Raw genomic sequence first — 12,928 nt, 5'->3', positions numbered from 1 at the left:
ATGTTTTGGTGACCTTGGCTCATGGCAGAGGACCCCCCTCTGATGGGATGCTGCCCCGGCTGCCTGCTGGATTGCCCTTGTTGTACTGCGCTGCTTCACGGCAGAAGTGGGTTTTGTTTTTGTTTTCTAATCCTCTTGTCTCTCTCTCTCTCTCGCTCTCTTGCTCTTGCTCTCTCTCTTTCTTTCTCTCTCTCTCTCTCTCTCTCTCTCTCTCTCTCTCTCTCTCTCTATATCTCTCTCTCTCTCTCTCTCTCTCTCTCTCTCTCTCTCTCTCTCTCTCTGTACTGTAGAAATGCGGCGCATGGCTTCTCCCTGATCCCGGTGGACAGCCTGAAGGTGCCCATGAAGGAGATCCTGCAGAGGGCTCTGAAGAGGAGGAAGGGCTCGCAGAAGGGCTCAGGTGAGGCAGTGCTCTACACAATGTACTCCTTTTTAGATAGATGCCATTGTCTCAGCTGAGACATACTGTGTAGAATGAAAAACCAAGCCTTTTTCTGAACCACTATATATCGCCTTACAAGAATATTCAAGTGATGTGATTTTTATTATGCTTTTTTGTTGTTTGCATTTGGTAAGGAACGTCCAAATAATGTTTAAAGGTAATTTATACATATACATGGAGTCTAATTTACTGTATTTGTTTGCATAACCACCAGTGTGTAAGAATGCTGCCCTCGGTAAGACAACTTTATTCCATTTATCTAACCCTTTGCTTGTGTCAGCTTGTAGCCCATGAGTAGGCCGTAGTTTTGAGTTTTAGTTTTCCTTGTTGGTAGTTTTATAGTGTCTGTATCTCTTGTTTTATATTGTTTCGCTTCAAAATTGAGGAATAATTCAAAAGTAAGCCCAACTGTCTGTAAGAATCTGATCGTATACACAGCATAGATCACATGGATATGATCATGATACAGCCCCAAACTTATTTTCAGCATCATATTTTGAATTTCTTTTTTTTATACGGTCCTTTTTTATACAGTCCAGATATGAGTCATAATTCACAACCAGGCATGTTGTCGGCGCAAACTGCAATGGGGGTGTTTCAAATGGAATGCTCTCTTGTACAATCACACACACACACACACACACACACACACACACACACACACACACACACACACACACACACACACACACACACACACACACACACACACACACACACACATACCCTCTCGCCAGCAGTCCCGAGGTGTGAGAGGAGCCATCTGCCTTGTGTGATCTGTGATAGCGGCGGTGTGTGATGTCTAATTTGTCAGGGGTGGATTGCAGGGGATCAGATAAGAAAGGGGTGTGTGTGGGGGGTGGGGTGGTGGAGGTGGTATTGAGGATTTAATATAAAGAGTCAGAGGAAACGGATCGCAGCCTGTCTGTCCCCTCTCTGATGAAGTCGACGGCAGTCCAGAGATAAGGGTACACGCCGTCGAGGCGACCAGGTCTGCTGGCCTGGGAGAAGGTGATTAAGTCTGGAAAAAAAACACCATGACTGTTATTTTTTATATGATGATAATAACTGTTAAATCTGTTCCTGTATGATTTATGATGAATATCTTCCTTTGCCCTTCATCCGTGACCCAGACACCTTACACAGCTGATGCTGCTGTCCATGTCTGCCCCTGATAGCAGAAAATCCCGACCTGAGCCAAATATTTAGCATCTAGCTGCATTGTTTAAGCTGCACTAGATTCTAGTAATGCTGCAAACAGTTGCTAACAGTAACTAACTAGGTGCAGTTTCACAAAGTAAGAAACAGCATGTAACATTATGTGCTTGTGTTGTCCCATTGGGTTAGGTTTAGGTAGTGTACACAGTACAGTGTAAGTTCATAATATTACATGTTGGTCCACAAAAAAGAAACTGTAAAATTAAGTGTTGCTGTGTTTAGAAAAAGCAGAATTGGATGAACTTTACTCTGGTAGGTTGATGCTTGGGGTCTATGGTAAGATGCCTTTTGTTTTTGTGTTGTATCTGATTGACACGCTCCCTATTCTGTTTTGATGAGCTTTGTCACCGTGGAGGAGGCCCCTTTAAATCAAACCTTTGCATATCATTAACTTGCTTTACATTGAATGGGACTTTTCACATATACAAATGACATTCCACTCCACTCTAGTTTTTTTATTCTACTTACTCTATTTGCATTTGTTTTGCTCATTTATGAACATTAGGCACATCTTTCCAAGTGTTTTGTTTTGTTTTCATCTGACGCATAGAGGTTAAATTGACCTGATGCGGTCCTATTTGAAATGGTTGGAGTAAACCACGGTTCACGTTAATGTCTCCTTGGCATTTAGTGCCACCCCCTGAACACAGACCAGTGTGTGTTAGACAACTGTGAAACGGTTGTGGCGTCGATCTGTCTCCATTCCTGGTGGCCCGCAGCGACGGTGAACTGTGCTCCACTGGAGGTCTGTTCTCTTGGTGTCCCCAAAACTGGAGAGGCACAATCTGTCAGTTCCACCCCCACCTCTTCCCCTCCAACCCTCCCCTCCCCTCCGCCAACCTCCACCATCCCAGCCCTCACTTCACCATTGCAGGCGCACGTCCCCACGTCCCCACGTCAATCACCACCCATACATCTGTCAAATCCCCAGCCTGTCACTCATCCGATTCCCCATTTCTGTCAGTCGAGAGATTCTTTTTTTTTGCAAAATGCATGCAAAAAGCCACACGACTGCTAAATATTAAATATTAGGCGTTAGGGAAAATATAGAGAAAGTAGAGAGAGAGATGGAGAGATGAGATGGAATGTATAAGTTTGGATGACAGGTGGGGATGAACACATCTCCCCTTTCCTTTTTTTATCATTCATACCCCAACTCTGGTGGGCATTTGCTGATGCCACCCCAGTGTGCGTGCGTGCGTGAGTGTGTGCATGCGTGCATACTGCGTAGGGGGTATATGCTTGTTAAGGGCACAATAGAAGCTGGGCATCTATAAAGGCAGGCGAACCCCCTCCCTGCCCCCCTCTCTCAAATCTAGCTGCCTACCACTTGGGGCTCCTGTCAGCACATTTGCCTGGGTGGTTTGATGGGCACGCCAGTGGTGAATGCCTTTCACAAATCTATAGACTGTCAATCCTCAGTGCGCACAATGTATGGGATCCAATGTATGTAATCCTTTTTTTCTTTCTGTTAGATCTTCTATTAGAAGAAAAGGGGGTGCATGTGAAATTAGACGACTTGAACACACGCTGAAACGTTCGCCTGAGAAAAGGGACCATGTGCACCATCTGGTCACCTCCTAAGACAACCATGGGTAGCAGAGTCTGGATGTTCCCATACAGCTCCTTTCCCTCAGGGGGAACAGCACTGATGGTTGGGGATGCTGAGAAAATCTTGATGGGTTGATGCATGGAGATCCTGGGGGAATGATTTTTGTGGCAGTGTTTCTACCAGGCCCAGAACCATACCGTGGTATGAATTTAGTAGTTGATCAGAAGTATAATTGATGTCACTTTTTGTCAGGATAAAATATATATGTTTTAATATACAAGTATATTCTCTTTAAATCACGGTCCACTCTTAAAAAAAGGCAAACACAACACCGTATTTGGTGCCGCTATACTCTGGATAGCAGAGTTGAGCTGGTGTGTGTGGGTGCAGTATTTTTTATGTGCGTGTTTGTGTATGTGTGTGCTGTCTATAGACACAGGCTGACATTTTCACACAGTATCCCAGGACTGCTTTTGTTTTGTTCTCCTACTTCCCTTATATCAAAGATATCTTGTGTTTAACTAGGGCTAAGGGGAGAACGCCGAGTCCCTGTACCCGGAGAGAGGGAGGGAGAGAGACTGCCAACCTGCCTGCTTTTGGTGCCTTGCAGTGGGGAAAGGGGATCATTTTCTCAGCGGCAGGCAGCTTGTGGCAGTTACGTCACTGACAGTATAATTCAGCAGCGTTTGGCGGTAATGACGGATAATCATTTTAATAGCAGTGAGCTTTGCTGTTGAGCCGTTGCCAAGAAAAACAATGAGGACCATATTTAACCTTTTTTTCTGTTGTTCACGGGGATCAAGGGGGCTAGACTCCAGGGATCAGGATGATTATATAATTTTATCATCAGGTTTTTTTGTGCTTTTGGTTTTTTTGTGAGTTAACAGTTTCAGGATTCTGGATGCTTTCAGAAGAGCTTCTGTGAAAAAGAAACGGAGTAGGGTTTTTTTTCGAGAGCATCTTAAGCAGCTGTCTCCGTCTCTGAGATGTTGTCTGCAGTTGTTAAGATGCGGGTTGGGAGTGGTGTTGTTGCCGAGCCTTTAAAACAGCCGGCTCGACAGCTCCGTTGCAAAAGAACACATCTCCTTCTGCTCATTTCACTGTTTTCCTCTGTTCTTCTGTGTGTTATATGTGTGAGATTTTTTTTTCCTTTTTGGGGAAAAAATGAAGAAAGGAGAAAAACAACTTACTCCTCCCTGCAGAAGCAGCTCTGGTGGATGCACAAACAAAACAAAACAACAAAAAAATATGCAAACTGGGGAGTGGAAAAGCTCTCGCTTTAACCTAGCACCCCTCCCCCTGCCTTGCATCTTCCCAAACAGCTGCCAAATCTTAACCCTTTTTTTGTTTATTTGAATACATTCAGAGGTTTTTGATGCAGGAGAAACACAAAGGTTGACACTTTTGCAACAAACCTAGCTGCTGTGCTGTGCCCTGTAATGTTATAGGGGGAGGGGGTGCCAACGTGAGTTCATTTTCCATTAAGAATGAAGAAAAGAGGGGGTGGGGGTGATGCACAGAGAGTTCTAAGACGGGACTCGGTGAAGATGGAGCTGGCCTCTTGAGCGAAAGACAAGGAAAAGGCAAAAAAAAGAAAGGGCAGAGAAAGAGAGAGAGATGGAGGGAGACAATGGCTACAGCGGGCAGTGGAGCATGACCGGTGGTCTTAGGAGCTGCACGGCGTCAGCGGCGGCGGCAAGTGGAGTGGAGTGGAGGTGTGCTGCTAATGGTTACGGTGGAGGTCTCAGGTGATCCCTTTCCATTTAGCCCGGGCCCTGTGGAGCAGGCCAGGCCTGACTGATGGTGATTAGGTGCAGGACTGGCGTATCTGAGAGCAGAGGGCTGGGGAAGAGAAGAGAAGAAAAGAGAAGAGAGGGTGGTAGGTAGCTGGGCTAGAGCTGGAGTTGGGGCGGGGGCTGATGGTGGGCTAGTGGGGTGAAATTGGGCAGTTGATAAAAAGGCTGGCCATCAGAGTCTCAGCTCCCTACACCCTCACCCCCCATTCCACTCTACCCCAACCACCCACCATCACTGCTATTTGCATTTAGATGAGTATTGATTATTTATTTACTCGCTGGAGAAGCAAGACTCCTTTTTACTTTCCCTCTCTCTTTTTTTCTTCTTCTTTGGCCTCATGCCCTCCTCCCTCCCCTCTCCTCTCGTCCTCTGCAAGCTCCATTTCTGCTTCTCTTCTTTCTCTAACTTCTTTTTCTCTCTCTCTGCCTCTGCAAACCTTCTTTCACTGCCAGTTCTTCTCGATAAATCTCGTCTTTCGACACTCTCTCCCCCTCTCTTTCCCTCTGTCTATATCTCTAGCCTCCCTCTCGTTTTCCCTGCACGGTACCCCCCTGTTTCTCAAATCACTTTTTATATACATTTTTCCTCCTGTGCTCTGTCTGCCCATCTCACCCCCACCATTCTCCTCTCCATTCTTATTCAGTCTTTATCTACAGTACCTCGTCCTCTCCTCTCCGCCTGCTGCCTCTCCTCTCTCTGCCACTGCTGCTCTCTCTCTCCCTCCCCATCCTCTCTCTGCCTCCCTCCACCCCTCGCTCTCTCTTTCTCTCTCTCTCTCTCTCTCTCTCTCTCTCTCTCTCTCTCTCTCTCTCTCTCTCTCTCTTTCTCTCTTATCTCATGTCCAGTGCGGCCACATGGACCTGGGCCCCTCCGCATTAGTTATTCTTTTGTCCAGGCAGGTGAGAGAACGGCCGTCTACAGTGAGAAGGAGAGAGGGAGAGCAAGAGAGAGGGAGAGCAAGAGAGGGAGAGCAAGAGAGACAGGGAGAGTGTGCGAAAGAGAGAGGGCGTGCGAGAGAGAGAGGGCGTGCGAGAGAGAGAGGGCGTGCGAGAGAGAGAGGGCGTGCGAGAGAGAGAGGGCGTGCGAGAGAGAGAGGGCGTGCGAGAGAGAGAGAGGGCGTGCGAGAGAGAGAGAGGGCGTGCGAGAGAGAGAGAGAGAGAGAGTGATGTGGGAGAGAGAGAGAGATGTGGGAGAGGGAAGGAGAGAGAGACGGGGGATAATGAAACAAAGCATCTTGTCTTGTCTCACCTCCCTTGCACTAACATCTCCTTGTCCATCTGGCAAATGAGGAGAGGGCCTAATGAAATGACGGCCATCGCAAATTGGCGGAGGGAGGGGTGGTTGTATACTGGGCCATCCTGTTTTAATGCACACAAAAAATCCTGGCTTCCTAGTCTTGTTTAGGACTTTTCAAGTCAAGAGGACACCAAATTAAGGCACTGAGGGGAGTATTTTGCTGGTAATTTAAGTTCACTATGGCGCAGCATACAGTGTGCTTTGGTATGCCCTCCTTTTGTATCATACACTTAAAAGACGCTGCTCCTCACCTCTCCTCTCCTTGCATCGTCTCCAAATCCATTAAATACAGCTGTGGCGGCACAATGAATCGATTCCTGCCGGGGCTGGGGCCGGGGTGAAGAAGAGACGCAGATGCTTTTAAGTGGCAAAAAGCGCTAGCTAAAAAAATAAAAAATAAAAGGCAGCAGCAGAAGCGGCACCTGGCTGGAGATTGGCCAGACCTTTATTTTGATTCCCGCTTTTCTGAAATGGGGAGGCAGGCGATGAATAGGCGCTGGCTTTCTAAAGCCGCCAGTGTCTGCAGGGCCAGATAAGAAGGGATTGAGCGGACGGTGCGAGAGAGAGACAGAGAAGGGGTGAGGGAGTGTGTGTGCGTTTGTGCTTGTGTACGCGTGCGCGTATGCGTGCATGCGTTCATGTGCACACGTCTGTGTGTCTGTGCACTCCTGTGTGTCTGCATGTGCGTTTGCGCATGCGTGCGTGTGTCTGTCTGTGTGTGCACACAAGTGCATGTGTGTCTGTGCGTGTGTGCGTGGGTGTGTGTCTTGTGTGCGCGAGTGTGTGTTATCAGGGTAAACGGCGCTGACATTTGGGAGGAGGTGATGGCTGAGCTCAGGGCACACAGTGTGTGTTTGAACTGCAAATTAGCTCCGTCGTCCGGGCGGCGGGGAGAGAGCGGCAAGGGCAGGCAGGGTGTGTGTTTATGGTTTATGGAGAGGCCGTCGTCGTCATCGTCCAGGCAGGGGCTGTGGATGTGGATGCACATGCACACACACACACACACACACACACACACACACACACACACACACACACACACACACACTCACACACACACTGCATAGGAGCACTTTTCACTGCCTTTCATTCACAGCTATTTTTATTTTCGTTCCCCCTCACCCCTCCACCGACAGTGGCCCGTGTGTGTTTGTTTACATACGTGTGGATGTGTTTGCATGTGTGTGTGTTTGTGCATCTCCCAAGAGTGTGAATCTAACTCACTTTTGTTGTTCTGAGTTTATGCTGGAGCACACGCATACATTGGTGTCTCTGTGTGTGCATGTGAAAAAAAGTGTGTGTGTTTGCATGCATGCGCGCATGTGTGTGTGTGTATGTGTCTGAGAGTGTGATTGACAGTCAGCATACATTCATGAATGATTTGACATGTCAAAGGAGAAGTGTAAAGATGCATGGAGGCTGTGTGTTTGCTCTCTCTCTCTCTCTCTCTCTCTCTCTCTCTCTCTCTCTCTCTCTCTCTCTCTCTCTCTCTCTCTCTCTCTCTCTCTCTCTCTCTCTCTCTCTCTCATCCTCCTGAGGTGTGCAAGAGGGAGAGAGAGTGTGCTTGGTTTATTTATCAGCTCTGTGTTTGTCCTTGAAGCCCCGAGCTGCTCGCTCCCGGACTCCCGTTTGTTTGTTTTTTGCCTCGGCCTTAAACTGCACAGGTCCAGGCAAATCCACCATCTTTGCAGAAGCAGCAGGCAGAATGTCTGGTGGCAAGAGGTTGGGGTTGTGTGCTCTCTCTCTCTCTCTCTCTCTCTCTCTCTCTCTCTCTCTCCCGCTCTCTCTCTCTCTCTCTCTCTCTCTCTCTCTCTCTCTCTCTCTCTCTCTCTCTCTCTCTCTCTCTCTCTCTCTCTCTCTCTCTCTCTCTCCTGCCCCCCTCTCTTTCTCACTAGCAAGAGCTGCGCTGCTGCATCAGTTGGGAATCTAAAAAGGTCACTCCATGTGTTTTTGAATTAGTCACACACTTCTGCTCCGCGGTGTCATGCCTTTGTAGCGTGGGTTATGGTCGGATTATGGTCTTGTGCTGAAAATTACACGCAGACATTCGCTCTCTTTCTGTCTCTCTGGCTGTGTATTTCTCTCTCTCTCTCTCTCTCTCTCTCTCTCTCTCTCTCTCTCTCTCTCTCTCTCTCTCTCTCTCTCTCTCTCTCTCGCTCTGTCACACGCGCACACACACACTATTCATAGAACATGAAAACAAAATGGTCTCGTGTGCTCATGTAGATGCCACTGGCAGTCATAGGCACACAGGTGACCTGGGCCGTGACCCTGGACATGTATCGTCATGGCAAAATTGGATTTTCCCCTTCCTGTGCTCGGTGCCGGTCTCGGTAGCGGATAGGCCACCAGCGCACAGCGTGGTGCAGCCACCTTCGCCACCACAACCAAGCGCCACTCAGTCAGCCGCACACGGACTGTTGAGTACCAAAACGGCCTCGGGGCCGAGGCAGGCATATTGTTTTCTTTCTCAGTGGAGGTTGCCGCGTGTGGAGGCTCCGTTGACATTTTGGAAACCACGGTATTTGAGAAAAGGGTAAATATTGCCCACAGTCTTTGCCCTACTTAAGAATGCCAAGGTTTTTTTTTCCCTTTTTCTCTTTCTCTCTCTCTCTCTCCCTCATGTGCTCTCTCACACTTACAAACATTCTCTCTCTCCCTCTCTCTCTCTCTCTCCCCCTCTCTCTTGCCTTTTCTCCATGGCGTTTTCATATGAGGACTACAAATATTAAAAAAAATCCCATTGACCTTCAAATCCCCACCATGTTTCCCCTTTCACATAGGTGGACTGTAATTCTGCCATTTTTTCCAACAAACATGCCCCCAAAAAACCTGAAGGCATATCAATTCAACCCAACAGTCCAACACACAAACAGGTTTCCTATTTAATTCTTATCCTCTGTAGGGGCATTTGACCCTGCCTCGCATCTTAGCTGCCATTACAACTACTTCAGTAGAGAGTGGGGGTTGATCATGGCAGCTCGTGAGTGTCTCGCTGCCGTCGTCTAACTCATTCATGAGCGGGAGATAAGAGACATGGACGTGCGGGGAGGAGCGGAGGCTGGTGGAGGTCACCCATTATCAGCCCGGGTGCTGGACCCTGCGGAAAGACACTCGTTAGTGGTCAGGGTCTAAGTCACGGTGATGGAGACGCATGAGCCTGTCTTGGTGGGGTGAGGTGCTGTCTGTGTGGGGGTAAGGATGAAGGGAGAGCAGGAGGAGGAGGGGGGATGAGGGCCCTCTGGGAGAAGCAGCGCTGTCCTGTGGCATCCCTCAGATGCCCCAGGTATTGATTCCCGAGGACAGCCCTGATTGGATTAGACTCCTGGGCGGACGGAACAGGCAGCCGAGCGAGCTAGCGCGACGTGGCTTGGTGGGACGAGCGGAGCAGCGCAGCTGCTAGTCGACTCCCTGTCCTCCTCTCCTCTCCTCTCCTCTCCTCTCCTCTCTTCCCTCCTTCCTGGACTTCGGCGGGCAGCGCGGGCTGGGGGGGCTAACTCGATGAGCGGCGCGGTAAGGGGACGCGCGTCACGGCCAACCCCCGCGAGATATTTCATTAAGACGAAAGGAGCCGCCAGCAGCTACCTTAATCGGGTTTGTTAATGAAGATGCAGTGGCGTCGGCCCCACGGAGGATGTGTGTTTTAAAGTGCCTTTGTTTTTTTCCTGGGGTCGGCCTTTTTTTGTATGCACGCTTACACAGACTATAACAAGGCCACTCACACACACACACACGCGCGCATTAAGCCAGCTCACATTTGGCTGGTTCTACTTGCCCTGTCCTCCACTGCCAGTGAGGTCATGCTTGTATGACATGGAGCAAGTAAAAGAGAGCGACTGAGACAAAAGAATAGAGAAGAAGAAAACATCTTTCTTTCTTAAAATCAGTCTTTGTTCTCCGTCATGCTCTCTTTCTCCCACGCTTCCTCCCCCCCCCTCTCTCTCTCTCTCACTTCCTCTCTCTCCCTCTCTCTCTTTCTCTCTGCCGTCCTTTTCCCCTTTATTTCATTGCCGTTCTCTTCAGTGGAGACGAGGTAATTGCATCTGGCTACTCAGGAGCCAAAGAGGTCACCTAAAAACGGGTCCCCATTCCTTGGCACAGACACGGGCTGGCGGCACTGGGCGGGCTGGCTGGCGGATGGAAGAAAGGAAAGGAAGGAAGAAAGAGGAGGGTTGGGAATCTAATTGGGCCTGCAGGTTTGGGTGGGCTAAATTGGGTGGAGCGTGGCACCCCCTGACATGGCCCCGGGACCACAGATGAATAGAGCGGCGCGGGCCAACAGGCTCAATACTGGCTTTTGTGTTCACCAGGGTTGACCTGGCTCTTACCAGAATACTGGAGAAGGAGGATAAGGCAGGAGGAGAGTGAGTGAGGGAGTGAGGGAGAGAGGAATGGAAGGCTGGAAGGAGAGAGAGACTCCACAGCCTCTGTTACCTTGTCCTTGATGATGGGCGTGCCCCGGGTAGGAGGGCTGGCGCATGGTTGATATCATTCTCTCTCTCTCTCTCTCTCTCTCTCTCTCTCTCTCTCTCTCTCTCTCTCTCTCGCTCTCGCTCTCGCTCTCGCTCTCTCGCTCTTCTACCATGTTAGTTCAGTATAGAAAGCTTATGAAAAATATGAACTGAGTGTGAACTTGAGCCCAGGTATCTGAGTGGTACTTGAACAGTTGTGTGTTGAGGAATACGAAGACAATTTTTTTTTTCGTGTATGTAGCTATTACAATACACTTAGCTGACACTTTTATCCAAAGTGACTTAGTTAATACAGGGTATTGGTTACAGTCCCTGGAGCTGTGTTGAGTTGCCCTGACAAGGCCATGGGTGAAGAGTAAGGGTGAAGGTGCCGGTAAGGGTGGGATTAAAACCGGCAACCCTCAGATCCAAAGGGCAAATCTTAGAGCTGCATATGTATCTTCGGCTATCTTAGACTGCATATGTAAGTACCGTATGTACAGATTTGTCAGATTTGATATTCACCTCCATGTGTGGTTCCTCTGTGCCCACCACAGGTCCCCAGTACCGGCTGGAGAAGCAGACGGAGCCTAACGTGGCTGTGGACCTGGACAGCACACTGGAGAGCCAGAGCACGCTGGAGTTCTGCCTGGTCAGAGAAAACAGTGAGTGCACCCCTCTTTTGGTCATATACGTAGGAGTCAACTTTGTAGTGATACTGTTCTACATAATTGCATATTGATCATACTGATTGAAGTAGTACTTAGTCACAGACGTACTGTAATGTACACATCCATGTATGCTCTTTTTTAACATTTGAATCATTTTTTTTTTCAATTCTGCTCTAGTTCTGTTATTACTCTATTAGGTATGTAGCCTTGTTGTTTGAGGACAGTGAGTGCTGTTAGTAAAAATGAGTACAGACTGGAAATTAAACTGATGGGTAACACAAAGAGAATTTTTCTTTTCTTGCTATTCATTTCAGTCAGTTTTAGCTTCCAGGTACTATCGGTATGTGTTGCATCACATTTTTTGTCGGTTTATTTCTCCTACCAATCAGTGGCCTTGACCAAGTGTAGCAGTGGATTGATTGACATGGAGTGCTCCTCTGTCGTTTTTCACCACCTACCCCTTTGCTCACTTCTGATCATTGGTCTCTCTCTCTCTCTCCCTCCCTCTCTCTCCCTCTCTCTCTCTCTCTCTCTCTCTCTCTCTCTCTCTCTCTCTCTCTCTCTCTCTGCGTCCAGGTTCGCGGGGTGAGGAGAGCTCAGAAGAGGACCCTCCCATAGACATCACCACGGTGCAGGACATGCTGAGCAGCCATCACTACAAGTCCTTCAAGATCAGCATGATCCACAAGCTGCGCTTCACCACAGACGTTCAGCTGGGTAAATATTCCACTTACAGGCAACACAAACCTTAGCCAGGTAACACTTTGTAATTATGCCTGCTTATAAAGCATTAATAACACTTAGTAAATAAAAAACGAATGATGAACAAAACATTAACACGTGTGTCAATGGCTGTGAAATGTTATGCCAATGTTTCATATTTATCTAAAATTTACAAATTGTTTGGAAATGAACAAAACAACTCTGTTAAAAGGTTTGTAAAATCTGGATCGTATTATTTGTAAAGATTTTATAAGGCATCAATAAAACTTCGTTAGTAATAAAAACATGTGTTAATGTTTCATTCATTGTTTATTTACTAAGTCTTTATAAGCAGACATTATTATAAATTGTTACCGTTAGCCATTATTGCCCTCAACCGGAATGGCTGTACAAATTGCCCTCACAAGTGTTTCTTTGCCCCCAGAGTATTCCTCCAGGCAGCGGTGCCTGGAAGGTCTTATCTAATCCTTCATCCTAACACTAACACTAACCCTAAACCTAAAACCATCCCTAAGCCCTACCTATTACTTAACCCTAGCCCTAAATGTTAACCCTAACTCTTGTTTGGGTGGTTTGCCTAGGAGCACACTGCCTTAAAGGCACTGCTGTAACCTTTAAACTGCAGCGGAGCACATCATAGACTGAATACTCTCTTGTATGCTTGAATGCAGTGCACATACACACAGACCACACCATTCACTCACAGGTACACATAACCACACTGACTGGCTTGTACTGGCGCGGGCAATTCAAAGGACATTATTTCCCTTAAATTTCG

At 47.9% G+C, this 12,928-nt stretch overlaps 1 protein-coding gene across 2 annotated transcripts in view; it reads left to right on the top strand.

Annotated features, from left to right (window-relative positions):
* The window catches only part of mapkap1 (MAPK associated protein 1), a 48,629-nt gene that overhangs the window by 26,252 nt on the left and 9,449 nt on the right, over window positions 1–12,928 (top strand). Inside the window, exons 7-10 of one of the 2 annotated variants that reach the window (XM_063210851.1) lie at window positions 291–400; window positions 657–677; window positions 11,314–11,421; window positions 12,004–12,144. In XM_063210851.1, coding sequence (XP_063066921.1) covers window positions 291–400; window positions 657–677; window positions 11,314–11,421; window positions 12,004–12,144 — 380 coding nt within the window. The remainder of the gene's footprint in view (window positions 1–290; window positions 401–656; window positions 678–11,313; window positions 11,422–12,003; window positions 12,145–12,928) is intronic. The other variant, XM_063210852.1, reaches the window with a different exon arrangement.

This window comes from Engraulis encrasicolus, chromosome 11 (genome assembly GCF_034702125.1).
Source record: "Engraulis encrasicolus isolate BLACKSEA-1 chromosome 11, IST_EnEncr_1.0, whole genome shotgun sequence".
NCBI lineage: Eukaryota > Metazoa > Chordata > Actinopteri > Clupeiformes > Engraulidae > Engraulis > Engraulis encrasicolus.
This window is presented reverse-complemented; position numbering and strand designations above follow the sequence as displayed.